This window comes from Anopheles darlingi, chromosome 2 (genome assembly GCF_943734745.1).
Source record: "Anopheles darlingi chromosome 2, idAnoDarlMG_H_01, whole genome shotgun sequence".
Taxonomy (NCBI): Eukaryota; Metazoa; Arthropoda; class Insecta; order Diptera; family Culicidae; genus Anopheles; species Anopheles darlingi.
Window position 1 is genome coordinate 62522148 of NC_064874.1, and position 15885 is coordinate 62538032.

At 47.1% G+C, this 15885-nt stretch overlaps 3 protein-coding genes across 4 annotated transcripts in view; 2 read left to right on the forward strand and 1 right to left on the reverse strand.

Moving 5' to 3' along the window:
- Positions 1–8516, forward strand: part of LOC125959925 (E3 ubiquitin-protein ligase TRIM9) — a 72422-nt gene extending 63906 nt beyond the window's left edge. For both annotated transcript variants that reach the window (XM_049692959.1, XM_049692958.1), the window contains 2 exons: positions 5352–5585; positions 5734–8516. In XM_049692959.1, the coding sequence (XP_049548916.1) occupies positions 5352–5585; positions 5734–6023 (524 nt within the window). In that variant the 3' untranslated portion in view covers positions 6024–8516. The remainder of the gene's footprint in view (positions 1–5351; positions 5586–5733) is intronic.
- LOC125959919 (interaptin-like) lies at positions 23–3917 on the forward strand. The gene is made up of 4 exons (XM_049692942.1): positions 23–1109; positions 1205–1861; positions 1928–3612; positions 3710–3917. Exons 1-4 carry the CDS (start codon positions 897–899, stop codon positions 3762–3764), a joined length of 2610 nt encoding a protein of 869 aa, XP_049548899.1. The 5' UTR covers positions 23–896; the 3' UTR covers positions 3765–3917.
- Positions 8517–10372: 1856 nt separating the features above from the next.
- Positions 10373–11185, reverse strand: LOC125959413 (angiopoietin-4-like). Its single transcript, XM_049692237.1, has one exon. It carries the CDS (start codon positions 11183–11185, stop codon positions 10373–10375), a length of 813 nt encoding a protein of 270 aa, XP_049548194.1.
- Between the last annotated feature and the right edge of the window lie 4700 nt (positions 11186–15885).

The window sequence follows — 15885 nt, forward strand, 5'->3', positions numbered from 1 at the left end:
TCTGTCTGACGGGTGTCTGACGGTGCGGTGGTTGATCGGTGTAAAGTGCAACGTGATAAGTGAACTGCCGCGGGGTAGAAGGGGGCGTTGTAGGCAAAGGATGGTATGGGTTAAAAACTGAAGAGGACGAATAGCATTGCACCATTCTTTCTGCCATCTGAAAACTGAAGCACAGAAAAAGGATGCTAGCTTGTTGTGCCTAAGGTGCACTTCTCCCGAGAGTCCCCTATACAATGTCTCCCGATTGGTATTGTGCCGTGGACGGGGGTAGGGCGAAGATGAGGAAGCATATTTTGCAAACATAGATTAAGCACTTGTCTGCCGGAAGGGGGGAATGAAACATAAACTGTACCGGTGCACGTGTCTCGGGCGTCTGTATCGTTTGCATTATTGATTTTTTGCTGTTGTTTCGCTGAAGGATACAAACACAGTCGTCCTCCTGTGCTTGCCTTTCCGTAAAGGAAGAGTGAAAATGTAAAATATAATCCTGAGATGTCTCGGCTCAGTGTGCCATAATGGTGCATTCTTGCTCATTAGTGTATGTATTTCCACCCATTTCGTACTTAAGCGTCGTTGAAGTATCACTCCACAATGTGCCTCTAGCCCTGAAGGCAGTTCCATTCTACGGTTGTGCTGTGCGTAAAGTGATGTTTGGGGAATTCGGTACGACAAAACCTGCTTCCGGATGGAAGCATCGAGCCATTCGTTACCATCTCGAATCGTAGCAACCAGAGATACCATCTAAGCACCATATCGCAGTAACCCACGTGAACAAGTTCATGGGTATCAGCAGTCGTCGTAAGTCCTTCGCTGCACTGCTCCGGAGGTAAGGCAGGTTCGATCTGCTCGCAAAACGCTTCCAGCACTCTAGTGGCGCTGCAGCAGCTTCTCGGGCGATGGCTTACATTACGCAGAAGCAATTTATCCACCCATCGTTCTGGAACGAAGACCCAAAGCTACCGAGTCGGAAGCGCAGCGAGGGGGTCCTCAAATCGTACAGCTCGTGCTCCGATACCCGTGCCTGGTCGCTGGATCTACAGAAACAGTCACAATTCATCACCGACGTTGCTCACCGAGTCTTATCACAGGCGGGCAAGGTGCCACTGCATGTAAGAACGGCTTACCGGTGGCTTCGTAAGCACCTTCTGTTCCGTTTAGCAGATAGGCGGGTGTTTACTCAATTGCGCTATGCTTTCCTCTCTAGTCGTTTTCCGGGGCCGAACTAACGAAGGACTATCTGGTGCGGCTCGATGCCGACAGCTTGGCCGACTACATACTGAGTTTGCGGAGCGAAACCAAACGCAATGCCGATACGATAGAGAGCCTGAACGAAACGAAAACGAATCTCAGTAATCAGAACGAGGTACTGTCGGAGAAGCTGACCGTACTGGGGGAAGAAAACAAGCAGCTCCACGATGAGATCGAGCGGATTGGGCGATGCCAGGAGCAGCAGAAGGCCACGAACACGTTCGACGAGGAGGAGCTAATTGAAATTAGCAAACAGATTTTTGATTTAAGTGAACGAAATGAGGATCTCGAGGACGAGATACGGGATCTACGATTTCGGCTGAACGCGCGCCAGCCAGCCGAATCATCCCAAGGTGACCATGGCGACCACCAGGCGACGCTGGAGGCGGAGAACAATTTCCTTAAATTTAAATCTCACGAGTACGAAAAACTGGAGAGTGAGCTGTGTCTGTTTAAGGCAGAGTTCGATAGCTTAAAGCAGCAAAAGCGTGAACTAACGGCAGAGGTGCAACGGTTACAGCGTTACCGTGTTCGGTCGGCGGAACTGAAAAAGGAGTTGACCGAGGAGCTGCAGAACCGCGAAGTATGTGAAGAACAGATCGAACTGCTAGTGGTAAGTTGGTGTGCTCGGGCAGGTTGTCGTAGCTGCTGTTATGGTATTTACCATCCCTTGTTGCAGAACATGTATGAACAGCAATCGGTTGAGCTGAACCAGTTAAAGGATCAAATGAAATCATATAACCCCAGGTCGGAAGAAGCTCCGTACGACGAATCGGTCGATGGAAACAATGATTCGGAGGTTTCCATTGTCGAGGCGAGGTCGGTTCAAGGCGAAGGTCGGATTCGTACAACGCAACCGTGCCAGAGCTGCGTTGAGTACGCTCGCAAGACACAACAGCTGGAGGAACAAATCCAAACGCTTCAACAGCAGCAGCAAGTTGTAGCTGCGTCTGTCCCAATCTCTGAATCCCAGCATGCAGCAACAGCAGACACGTCTGTGTTGGAGCTTCAGATAGAGGACCTCCAGCGGGAGCTCAACGACTGCCAGACGCGTTTGAAGGAAGCAACCGAACAATATGCTACGTTGCGCGAAAGTTCCTTGGCCGACTGTCAAGAACTGGGCCGGTTGAAGCTGCAATTGGACCAAATGGCACGAGATGGCTCGGGCGGCACCACTGACGCCAGCAAATTGACGGAATTTGAGGCCAAATTGAAGAAATTGCAGGAAGAGAACGAAACGCTTCGCAATCAGCTTGCCGTTGGCTTGCCGACAAAGGACCAACAACCGACCGAGGGTGGTCCTTCGGATTGTTGTGCCGATAAGGAAAAACAAATCGCGGATTTGGAGGAAACGGTATCACGCCTAAAGTCAGCCACAAGTGATAAGCAACAAACGTTGGCCGAAGTGGAGACACTGCGTGTGAAAAATGCGACCCTAGAGCAACGGATAGCGGCGCTAGAAAAGCAGCTGGAAACAGCTGACCAGCGGGCGAACGAAGTGCAACGTGCCCTGGATGCTCAGCTATCGGGACAACCGGGTGGGGATCGTTTGAGTGCCTGCCTGACCGAGCTCACTACCGAGAAGAACGAAATCATCGAACGGTTGAAGGATGAGCTGGAATCCTTGCAGACGGCTAAATCCAACATGGAGGTCGATCTTCGCGCATGCCAGAAGGAGTGTCAGGAGCTTCGCAATATGCTGGAGCACAATGGGGCAGCTGCTGAAGATGTGGAAACTATGGAGCAAGAAGCGGAACCGGACGAATTGCTGTCACCTAAAGAGGAACTCGCATCCCTAGTAGACGAGAAGGAAGGTGATGGTCAACCGGAAGCGGCTACAAGTGGTGAAGCAGATGACGAAGTTCCTGTTCAGGATGTAGAGGATGAGGCTTCGGAGGATGAGGCCCTGTTCGTGGTGAAGCAAGCTGACCAGTCCCGTTCACGTTCGGTGGATCGATGCAAGAAGGGCAACCGCGTGATCCATGCACTAGCCGTCAAGATAGTGGACGATGGCATCGAGGTGCTGCTGGTGGCGGAACTGTATGTGTTGCTGCGTGAAGTGTGCAGTGTCATCGCGCACAAGAACGCCATCCTGGGTAGGAATGTGACGGTGCTGGCCAACAGTATGTCCGAGTGCTGGCAGGTCATTACCGATGCCCGGGTCATGATGGACAAAGAGATCGAACGAACGGAACCGATGGTACCGCGTAGCGAAGGAATCGATGTCCGAGTCACCTGTCATGGTGGTGATGGTCGTGCTGCGAGCCAGCAACCAAGGCAATCCTGTGCCGTACCGCTACGCCAAACACGCTCCGTCGAGAGCGACGAGTGTAAACAGTTTCCGACCAATTTAGAAACTCGTAGGTAAGATGTCGCGGCGGGAGTTAGACGAGAAGTGGTTGGCAGTGAAGGAAGGATTCGCTCATTCCATTTACCGGGTTCATGTGGTTTCTGATTACAGGCGTCGCTGTACCCTGAAGTGGAAGGAACCGGGCGCCAAGCGAACAAATCGATGATTGTGATGCCCAGAAGCCAATGGCTAACTCCTGGACTTGGACTCAAAATTGTTGCATGTTTCAAAGTATATTTCTCAATAAATTTACCGACTTTTGTAGACGAAATTTGCAAGTAATGTGCATTAAACTAAACGCATTCCAATGAATGTTCAGCTCCTGGCGTTGTACATTCCAACTCTATCCAATGTGCCAGTGGCAGCGGCTCGGCTGTACCCGGAAGGGGAAGGCTATATTGTATCTTTATCCTTTGCGATGCGCCATCCCATGCCACCGCAATCGATGATGTATTTACCGAGTGTGGCGATGCGTAAAACGAACCGGAAAATTGTTCGGCACCATCCTTGCGAACCGCTGAGTCTGGTGCTGCAGAGATTCCTTCCAGTATCGGGCCCGAAGCGGTTTTTGGTTCGCCCACTCACCAGCTGGTAGTAGATAGTAGATGCCATGGACGGACCCATGCGTTTCTACCTGTTCTACCGCCAGTTGAAACGTAAAATGGTTTGCCGCTTAACTCCAGAAACCCAAAATGCCCTGCACCCTTGGCCACCGTTGCTGCTCCGCTTATCGCGCTGCGACTCGCAACACGCGCGTCAGACTGGAACGGCAGTGTCGAGGGGTAGGAGAGGGGGGGGGGCAGAACAAGCGAGGTGGAAATTCGTTGTTGGAAATAGTAAATAAGAACCGTCCCTGGAGAACGCGTTGGAGTTTGAGGTTGGTGTTCGCTTCACTCCGATTGTGGCGGGTTTTCGGGTTCGTGTGGGGGAGCGGGCAGGCCACGTCAGAGCTGGAAGTCACGCTGGATGGTAAATGGTGGTAAGCACGTTGAAAAGTAGATTTACACCTGGATATGTGGCGTGTTCCCCTAGGGGCTGCGTAACCAGCGTGTCGGTGCAATCTCGTTAATGGGTGCAGCACCGGATGGCATTCAGTCTACGCGTATATACCGTACCGACGAGTTCCGAATTTGTTACGGCAATGTGCGTGTGTGTGTGCGCGGGTACATGCTGTGCTGATATGCCCTCTAGTTCCGCACAGTGCATCGTACTACAAAAACGAACCGCATGCGCTCGTCTTTGTAAGGATTTTAACAATTTAATTCATTTTATCAAAGTAAAACCATCCAGCTGTAGCAAGATCACTCGCGTTGCTCGTCGGAATGTGGGCGTTTTGTGCAGCGTGAACATGCCAATAACACGAAATGGAATGCTTTACCGAGGATGTTCCAAGGAGCGCGTGGACGATGAAGGAGAAGCTTTCAATCAATAGCATTTTCTACTGACTTCAAGTGAAACTGTTGTACTCGATTCCGATTCCGTTGATTTTTTACGCAAACGTTTCATGGAACTCATTTTTGCGGAAAAACACACTGCGGAAACAGGGAAGAATAATACCAGGGTACTTCGAAGGGATTAGGCTAACGAATGTTTGTTACTGAAATGATTCTTACCAATTTCAAATCGGCTTCTACGAAAACGAATCTGAACATACATTTCAAATCACAGTCACCATGTTAGACGAGCTACTGGAATTCCTGTTATCATCATGGGTTGCTCATGTTTTTGTCTGCTCATCTTTCCGTCCCAACAGTGGCCTGGTTTACGTTCGATTCCGTGCTAAGCGGTGGTCCCTGTTCCGGCCTAAACTTCTCGACCGACAACCAGACCGTATCGGCGGACGGTTGGGAGCATCGGGTTGCCCTCGGATCGGTCGGCTTCTCGCGCGGCGTCCACTACTGGGAGTTCACCATCGACAAGTACACCGCCGACACGGATCCGGCCTTTGGCGTCGCACGTCTCGATGTGGCCCGCGATAAGATGCTCGGTAAGAAGCTTCTCCACAGCGTTTGCTGCTAGCTAACCAACCAACGCTCTCTGTCACTGTGTGGCCTCCCTGTCCCTCGGTGCATGCTACAAACAACACTAATTTCGATTTGCTTTCACCCGTACATCCCCAACAACAACGACGACAGGCAAAGACGACAAAGGGTTCGCGATGTACATCGATCGGCAGCGATCCTGGTTCCAGCACAACAGTGTGCACGAGCGACGCGTCGAGGGCGGCATCTCGACCGGCAGTACGGTCGGGGTGCTGCTCGATCTCGAACGCCACACGCTCCACTTCATCGTCAACGAGATGCCGCAGGGTTCGGTCGCGTTCCGTGATCTGTACGGTGTCTTCTATCCGGCCGTCAGCGTCAACCGTGGTGTTACCCTGACCCTGCACACTGGGCTCGATGCACCCCATATGGACTATCACTAGGGGTTGGGCACGGGATCGGTACGATCCCTTCGCCCAAAGACGAACCCCGCCAGCGCCAGCAGCAGTACTAGCAGTGGCCATCAGCAGCAACCGGCGCAGCAGCAGCAGCAGCTGCAGCAGTAGTACCCGTACACGCTCCAAGATCTCGCTCCTAGATAGTCCCCACGAGTGAAACCGTAAGCAATGTATGTATGCTTGGCTAACGAGAGAAATTAAATTGTTTCTCCCGGTGTAACCGGAGTGTGAGCCTCGCTGTTTGTATGTTTGTATGTGCGACAGCAGCGAACCCAAAATGTTAATAGAAATGTGGTCGGACCTTTGAACCAGGCTCAACAATCTCGCAAGTTAGATCTGCCATTTGTACCGCCACCACGGGGGTTGCTGAGCCACATATTCTTTTCATTTTCCCAGCGTAAGAGGGAGAGAAAGATAGAGGTCAAAGGGAAACGTTGGTCTGTGAGGAGAGGATTTGCAGCAAGCCAGCATCGAGCGTGCACGAGTGGTTGCGGTTGATGTTTGAGGCTGCTGCTGACTGGCCACCGGTGTATCGGCGTGGTCATCTCTCGCGGTTCGACACGGGGCGGCCTTTCGTGAAAGCACCGCAGCGAGGTTGGCCGTCGTCGTGATCAGAGTATGCTTTGCTTTTCCAATTAATGCACATATGCCCTACGATTGCGTATGCAAAACGATCTGGTGGCGTTGGTGGTTCTGTTGGATGGGAATGATGCAGTGCAGTGCAGTGCAGTGAGTCATCTTGAGCTATAATACAAAACGCCCATCGTAGCGAATAAGTGGGAGGATTAATGTTATCCATTTCCCGGGGAATAAAACAGTCAGTGAGTCACAGACGGAAACAAGCTGCAAATATCGCAAAAAAGGCAAAAATACTCTCGATTGCTGCTATGAATACTCAAAACATCTCAAAGGTGCGAATGTTCGGTGGCATAAACACTGTACCGTGTCATAATGTTGAGTAAGTTGAAACGGTTGCTCTTCGCACGAAAATGTCTGTAAATATGATAGCCAACTTGGACGATTATATCTACTAGCTAAACAGAGTATTGCTTCTATTTATTTTGTATAAACTTGGCAATAACTTTGCTGGTATCGTCGTATGCAACACCAGATCAATGCATTTGTAGAGTAAAGATAGAAAAAAAACCGAAGGAATCGGAATTCAGAATCAAACCGGCGCGAGTCCGAGTGTCGTCGATTGTACATACTGCACCAAGTACTAATATGCAAAACCATTTTTATATGCACCATCATCAAACTGGCACATCGTTGTAGAGAGAGCAAGAGATGAGATGAGATCCTAGATGATACACGGTTTGAAAACAATCCGTACCGCAATCGAGCTCGAAACCCATCGCTTTAACACTAATTGGAACTAATGGAGCAGCATTTCGGATTCATGTAGCACACAAACACACACACATACGGGAGATTCTTAGCAAATCGTAGCTTCGCGTGCTGCGAAAGATTTTTTCGGATATTTCTAGTTTCTAAAAGTAACGCATAGCATATGATATCAAACGGGAAGGCGAGGGTCAAACTCGAAGCACAGGTGTACAAAGTGTATAGCTGGCTACTGGATAGTGTGTATCGTTTACGAATAGTTTTTATCGTGCAGCACATAAAGCATCAGAATCATTCACGCAACCTACATATACATATAAAAAACACGAAACCGCACAACGATTGGCGGGGAGGGAATGAGACGAAACGAGGAAGATTGCCAAATGAGCATTCGTCTTTGTAACTGCAAGAACTGTAAAATCCAACATGTAATAAATGAGTATTAAATGAAAACGTATCGAGCACTAATGTCGAGTCCAGTAACAACGTGGCAGGGAAAGCGAATAATCCACACCCACAAATACCTAGTAGCTGAACTCCAGGGAAGACATGGAACACGAAAAGGGTATGATCCAGGATGCGAGAAGGCAAACTTCTCGCTCATATCCACCACCACCATCACCGGCCGGTTGAGCTGAGTTTTATCATTCCAAACTGAACCACTAAGAGCTTCTGAAACATAAGTATGTAGCTGAGCGAAATTGAACATGAAATAATAGATTTTACTAGAAAAGACAGATACAGGACATCCCCTTTCCAGGCTAAACGAAACAATTCCGAGGTGAAATTGATGAATATAGAACCCGACGCAGCATAGAATCAAATAATAGAGTTGGCAGCAGTGCAGGTAGCACATAAAATCGTCTGTAATCCGTGAAAGGCCATCAGCCAGTGGGGTTTTAACTAACAACATCCAAAGTGTAGGTTTTCATTGGGGGAAAAAGAAGAACGCATAAGATAAATGCATTTCATCGATAACAACCGTTTTTTGGGCTAGATTGGTATATCCTGACAAACACACAAACACACAGACACTATATCCTAGCCGTGTAATGATAGAATCGTTCGACTTCGACCGACATTCTAAACAGAAATAAAGAATCAATGGACAAAAGTATCATTAAAACAAACTGGAGCTCTACTCATTTCATAATTTCTGAAAATTCTTGCTTTTTATTCCCGCTAGAGTGTGAATGACATAAAAGCATGGAGCTTTTGGACATACCATAAGCCTTTCCCATGTTCATATTCCGGTTTGTAGCGTGGAACGGATTACATTAGCTTTAGCTGTCGCCTTTTGCGGTGTGTTACCACTTCTTGGAGGATACTTGGAAACACAGAAAAAACACAAACCATTTCTCGACAAAATCCTTTCCTTTCACCGGTGGAGCCTTCCGGACAACACGCAACAGATGAGAACAGATAATGGGAAATGTACTGAGGCGTAAAATTTCATTCCACTACCCACGACGGGGCCGCGTTGTCATCATTGTGTTCCGCGCTCCTTGGATGCTCGAAATTACGAAATTCCCATCGCGAACGAAGCAAGGTTATCCCTTATCTAACGATAATCCATTTTGTGTTTCTGACGCTCGGCTCACGCTTTTCCCTTTTTCAATTTCCAAATATTGCGGCATGGACGGACCCGACCCGGGAGCTAAATTTCAGATATCCTGTGATTCAGAACTGTGCGGCAAGTGGACGCAATTGCATATAACATTCTACATTACGGTTATCCTGTAGCTGGAGGTTCCTATTACTGGAATTGGATGAAAACGGACCGGGATTGGAGAAAGGCAAAGCCGCCGTCAATGCGGTCGCTACAAGATAAGCACATAAATGAGCACAAATGTGTCCAAATCCTGACTTTCCACCACAGTCTCCATAAGCACACACACACAAGCATCTACAAAGGAGCCGGTTGGCCAAACTGGACGAAGGACGCTTTTCCTGTAATAACATTGACCTTAAGCTGGCGAACCGTGAAGTGAACGGAGAGCAAAACAAAATAAAAAAGTTAAAACATCACCGGGAACAGGGAATGATTTTGTGTCCTTTTATGTTGCTCCCAGGCTGCTGATGCTGTTTCTGTGTTTCACTCTTTTCCGCGTCTCCACGCGTCCATTCCACACTGACCGCCAGGTCATTCCAGGGGCGTTTGGCTTAACACTCCAGCATTCCGGTTACGCGTTTGTTAAATGTATTTTGGTCCAAGTAACCGAAGGGCAAACGGCTGCTCCTACCACCGGCATGGCATATCCCCATTTCCGAATGAAGAGAAACGTAGAGCGCCGTTGCCACCGGCGCAGCAGGCGGAATATTGCGAAAACGGTGAAAACGAAAATCCTCACATTAAAGACAGAACATTGAGCACAACATTGGGGTTTGTGGGTTGTGCGCGATGCGATGGGTATGGTCACTCCTCCGGGGGTTTGTGTCCGGGACGATATGTGTCCCGGGCATATACGCCAAATACGCCGCGAGGAGTCCTCCGTTCCGCAATTCTCCTGCGAAATCCGTCCACAGGGAAACACATTAACGGACGGCATCAGCATCGGAAAATGTTTGTAATCCAATTATGAGAACAGGGGATTAAATATGGTCAAAAGGACAGCCATTTTTTCGCTTCGCTTTCGAATGCCCTCTTCGCTGACCAGTACACCGTTGTCCACGATTTAGCACAACCGTCTGCAGCAGCTTCGTCGTGGTTACGACGTTTTTCTGTTTTGTTTAAAAGTTTTCCGGGTTTTTTTTATACCTTCTGATGAAATAACGATGTGACTAATAATATGCCGTACCTTCTGCATCATAGATTAGTTGCCTGATGATCCTGACCTCATCTGCAGTCTTCATTCGCGATCACAATCTTCCGAAGAATTAAAAAGAAAACTTATGTTTGAAATTTTCCAAAATTAATCTTTATTCTTACAAATTCTATCAAGCATTACAATATTGCCGTTTACGATGTACCATCGTGAGTGCAGCAGGAATCATTTTTTGGCTTCACGGATCATCATTCTGGTGTAGCTCAATCCTCGCATGTCTTTTCTGAAATGCCACCACCAAATTGATTTGGCATCGCTAGCATTCCCGTACAGACCATTCAAATTTGAGTGACCTCCGTAGAAACTGTACCACCAACCGCCTTCGCGTTCAACAGCAAAGTTAATATCGGATCTCCCATCGTTATCCCGATCCTTTGTAGAGAATTTCTTTCCCTTGCCAGATTGTAACGCATCTCCTGCAGTGCCACTGTACGATCCCACGGCTTTAAGCTTGTACTCCTCACTCTCACTACCGACCTGAAATTCACTGTACCGGGCGTACCCGTAGTGGCCCGTAATGTCCATTATCTCGACAATCAACTCGTGCTTGCGAGCTGTGGTGAGTTGATGTATGAGATCCAGTCCGATCCAGAATTCGCTGCCCGAATCACCGAAACCGACGCGGTATTCATACCAGTTCCGATAAAAATTAACCGAACCATCGAAGCGATGCTGCACAACGGTCCAACCGCCTCCAAACTTCTCCATCTCACAGTACGTGGCAAAGGGAAAACTATCATTGTGGACACGAATGAGATACAACCCCGAAACGTTTGCTGGTGCGTCCTGGCACGATGCTAAGAGAGGTAGCTGAGGCTCCGGTGTTGTTGCTGTTGCGTTTGACGTTGATGTCTTGCCGTAAGTGTATTGGCTGCTTCCGATTTTCGTCTCGAGACGATTCATTTGGAGTTGAAGCTCCATCAGCTTATGATCGATGTGTTCCAGTTTTGTCAGCAGTATCTCCAGTCCGAATCCCATAATTCCATCCAACGATGGTATTTCCCGTGCTTCGTTCGCGGTGTAAGAACTCTCGTTAGTTGCTTCCAAACACAGAACAACACAAAGCAATAAAAAACTGATAGTCAGCTTTATTTTAGGAGAATGAAGCTGTCTACTTTGTACGATCCGAGTCAATAGTAGGTCGCGTGGGAACTGTGGGATCGAAAAGATTTCGGAACGACATTTTATGCTAAATCATGTCCAGTTCCACCACATAATTTCATAAGAGCAACATTCTAGAACAAACTCGTAGCTGCCACCAACAAGCAAACCGCGATAGCAATTATGTTTCATCCGTTTTCGGTGTGTTTCATAAACAATTGATATGCGGTGCTGCGTGAAACCTCAACCCATGGTAAAGCAGCATGTATGGATGATAAGCGAAAGTTAATCGCAGAGCACATGTTACAGGCGATGAGTAATTTGCACAAATTTAAGCGCGCCTCCGAAGAAGTTCAGTTCGTACGGCCACTGGTTGGATGATAAGCGCTACAGTTTTTTTGCGCCGTACATTTATATGGCAAATTCGGATAAACGTCAGTCCCTATCAGTCCCTTATAGAGTCCATTTTGGAGTACCAGCTGATGATGCGGTGCCTACTGGTATCAAAGAACGGCGCTGAGTACTAGACCTTGCGATGGATCTCGTATCATTATCAGTGTCGTTGGTGCTTTAGAAGGAAGTTCTTTAGAAGGAAGTTATTTAGAAGGAAGGAAGCATACCATCGAGAGGATACAGTTTAGACCATTGATACGAAAGCTGTGTGTCTTCGCTGTGCATGAGCTTTAGCTCGGTGTATACTGCAGGCATGTTTAAACGCAGCTTACGTTCCAAGAATCAATTACAATTAGTGTGTAACAGTCTGATATTACCAGGTGTAGGCATATGAAACCGCCTTTTTGTCAAGAAAAAACGTTTATTTTGCGAAAATGGAGAAACTCTTATTCTTCAAAGAAATGACAATAGTTAGCTATACATTTTTCCTATCTTTTAGGCAATTTACAGATACCTCGCCCAGAAAGAAGTCGATCTTTTGTTTCGAACAAATTAAAGGTTCATTTTTTCGAACATTTGTAAGAATGGAAGCGCTGCTGGGCCAGTATCTGTCCCAACGATGCAAATGAGTGTTGTTTCGATAGAGCCAAGTCTGATGAGTTAGCCGCAAGCGATAAATGCTCGCAATTGAGGTCTTGTATAGTCTTCTTGGCCGGTTTTCTGCGATGTGACGGAGCATTTTCATCAAAAATATCGGTCTGTATTATCGATTTCGATATTCCGGCCGATTTATGCCGTTTTTCACGATCCGAAATCGATTAAGTGATGCTTGTATAGCTCACTCATAACCCTCTCGCCCAATACGGCATGCAATTCGGGATCTTCTAACGTTTTTGGTGGTTTCTCGCGATTCTCATTTGTCACATCAAAATCGCCATTTTTAAATTTTTAAAACCACTTTTTGCATTGTGTTTCATAAAGAGCATGCTAACCGTAAGCTTCAATAAGCATTTGATGCGATTCAATCGCCTATTTTTGTAAATAGAGGCAGAAAATAAACGATGTCCGTATTTTGCAGTTTTTGGGGACGAAACTTGCCATTTTGTACACAATGAAAATATTGGTTGTAGTGTGAAATTAGAACTATTGTGCACTGATTTTGATCAACAGATGCCGAACGAACAAAATGAAACATTGAGAACGGTTCTACGGTTCCATTTGGCTCAGATATAGCTATAAGAACACGGAAGGCGGTTTCATATGCATACACCTGGTATATATGACAAACTGATCTGATAGATATGCTAGCAAACAGAATTGATCTGAGTTTTGATATTTTTCCACTGACTAAATCTAATCAATACTTCTTTTATTCGGTAGAATTGAAAATACTTTTCGAATCTTCAAGTAATACTGTGCCATGCTTTGATGTTAAGGTATAATCCCTGCCCTATCATATTACTTACCGCTACTCGAGATAAGCTCGTCGCTAGCATAATCTCTGATTGTGCCTTTTCCGCTTGAAATACTATTGTTCACATCACCCTCACGATTGTCCTTCTCTCTTCTCTCCAAGAGGACACGTGTGTGTGTGTTCAATCCATGGGTTTCATCCTGAAATTGGTCAGATTAAACCATCAGCAGCGAGCAAAGGGTCGGTATGTGCGACCTGCGTCATAGGACGATAGCGCAGAAACATCCAAAACCACCCTCCACTCCACTAACTGTCCCCCACCATTACTGTTGGGGGTTGTGTTGGCCTGTTGTGAATTTATTGTGCGGCATTGTTCACCCGCTACCACCAACTACCTGCCCCCTATACCGTGTACATCCTGACAGTCACTCGATTTGTACCGCAATCCCAAAAATTGAGCAACGCACACACACACACACATACGAACGGAGACCATTTCAAGTGATCGCTTAATGGAAGGGATTTTTGGGCCGTGAGATGTAATTATGATTAAATTATAAATCAAAAGCATCGCACCCTCGCGCACCGCGGTGAGGAATGAAAGCTGAAGAATCCCGGGTGGTCCGACCGTCGGTCCGTATGCATGGTTTTCGCAATCCACAACGTCCATCCGCGTCGATGTCGGTGGGGCAGACAGTGCACTTCACTTGGGGCTACAAATGAGTTCTATTTTTAATGGTCACCCGGTATGCGACACGGGCACGACAGTCACAACAAAGGGAGGACAATTATTGAGGGTGCAAATATGGGTAATTACATTTACGCATTGTCACATGTCACCGGCAGATGATGTAGTGTATACCGCGTACCAGGAGGGCGCACCGACATTTACAGCCAACAGCCAGTGGGCACAATAATAATGATCAGAAATCGCTTTTTGATGATATCGTGGCTGAAATTTATTGTCCAACCAAAGCGGTGTGATGTATTTTTGGGGAGCCAGAAATGAAATGAAATTATGGCCAGAAGTGTTTTGCAGGACAAAAGGGTTTTCCTTTAAAACGAGTTACTCGGGGAGTAGCATAATTTGAGGTTGATTTTTCGTTGGGTTCATTAATGGTAATAAAAATGGGATGTTCAGTAATATTTTCTGGAATTTATTGCACTCTAAATATTGCAAATCGTTTAAAGACCTGGTTAGGCAAATAGGAAACGAGAACATTGAAGACAATTAGACGTTAATCTTTTATGTTTCGCTCAAATCAGCAATGCTAGTTATTGAATCTACTAAAAATCGCAAACAGCACATCGAAACACATCGATAGCAGCATCAGATTGAGCCGTGAGGAATATTTGGTAGAAATTGTGCGTTCATTATTTATTGCAATAGATTTTTGTATCATTATAAAAATCAAGTATTTCACCCTCACATCAACAACATGCTGTTACTCTTTTTGTTTAGTGAATAGTAAACATTGAGCATTCACCAAATGCTAGCTCTGATTTGTGTACACAAGTGTTATAAGATAGAACATGTTATATCCATATGTTGATGACATTCAATTCAGCTTCCATTCTAATTATTTAGGTGACACTGGAGGCATTATAATCGGAGACATTAAATATGTTTTGGTATTTCTTCAACATATCACAGTCACTCAATCAACAAATAAACGTTTTGAGGTAAAATCATTTGAAAACAGGAAATAGCGAGATATTTCCGAAACCCCTAATCCAATGAGAGAGTCATATAGATTTGATGTAACTTCTGGTAGCTCAATTCCAGGCCACTGGCAATTCGTGAAAGTGCAACAGTACCACTTGCCAGCCCGAGGAAAGCTGACACGATCGTAAACTTTTCGACAACTCGACAATCTACCAAAAAGCGCTAATCGACTCCGTAACACGGCTTCCAAATGAAGTTGCGACGCGGGCGTCGGACGATAAAACCGGGAAAACTCGCACCACCCAACGGGGTTTGTCGAGGCAACAGTTGGCACCGAGTGCTTTCAGCTTCACAAACGCACTGGCACTAATCTCGCCACCAAATGTTGCGGCCTGGTCCCTGGCCGGGATTCAAATGCTACAATTTTAAGTAATTTCGTCCGCGTCTCAAACACACCTGGTGGTGGGGAACAACAAACCCCATTACCGTGTACGTGTGCGTGTGCTTGAGTAACCGGGATGTGGAGAACCCCGCAGGGCTCTCTGGTGACAGAGGTGCTATACACTGGCCGTGTTTCAATTAAATTTTACACGCCCTCCAAATTGAGCAACAGCAGGTTGCAGAAGCACAGCATGTCGCAGGCGGCGTTGCGTTTGGATCCAAACCTCCAAATGGTGCTTTTTTTTTGGGCGACCAACCCAACGAAAGGAACGACCACTTTCACCAAGTGCTAATGATGTAACTCCTCGTGCTGCTGGCACAATGGTGAGTGGAGCAGCCCATCCCCCGGCCGGTCAGGTCCAGGGAAGGAAGGAGGCAACGAGGAATGGGGGAAAAGGATCCTGTAAAATGACACATCCCGCACCGAAACATATTGTCCCGCTCGGAGGTAATGGCTGGAAAAGCGGTTTCGAATCAGCACTTGAGCCTCCCACCTAATGTTCGGTCCTTCGTTCGCCAGCACCACATGGATGCTGCTGGCTCCAAGTGGGGCACACATTTTGTGGGGCGTGGTACCGCCGGTACTACGCCGGCCGGATACTGGTTCCACTGGTGACGCACTGGAAAGTTGCGGAAAATTCAACGTTCGCCTCGGATCGGCTA

What these genes read in the sequence shown, in the direction of transcription:
- LOC125959919 (XM_049692942.1), top strand. Translation starts at nt 897, where the DNA reads ATGGCTTACATTACGCAGAAGCAATTTATCCACCCATCGTTCTGGAAC. An exon ending in CGGGCAAGGTGCCACTGCAT is followed by an intron (nt 1,110 to 1,204) that starts GTAAGAACGGCT and finishes TTTCCTCTCTAG; the next exon opens with TCGTTTTCCGGGGCCGAACT. An exon ending in AACAGATCGAACTGCTAGTG is followed by an intron (nt 1,862 to 1,927) that starts GTAAGTTGGTGT and finishes CCCTTGTTGCAG; the next exon opens with AACATGTATGAACAGCAATC.
- LOC125959413 (XM_049692237.1), bottom strand. Translation starts at nt 11,185, where the DNA reads ATGGGATTCGGACTGGAGATACTGCTGACAAAACTGGAACACATCGAT.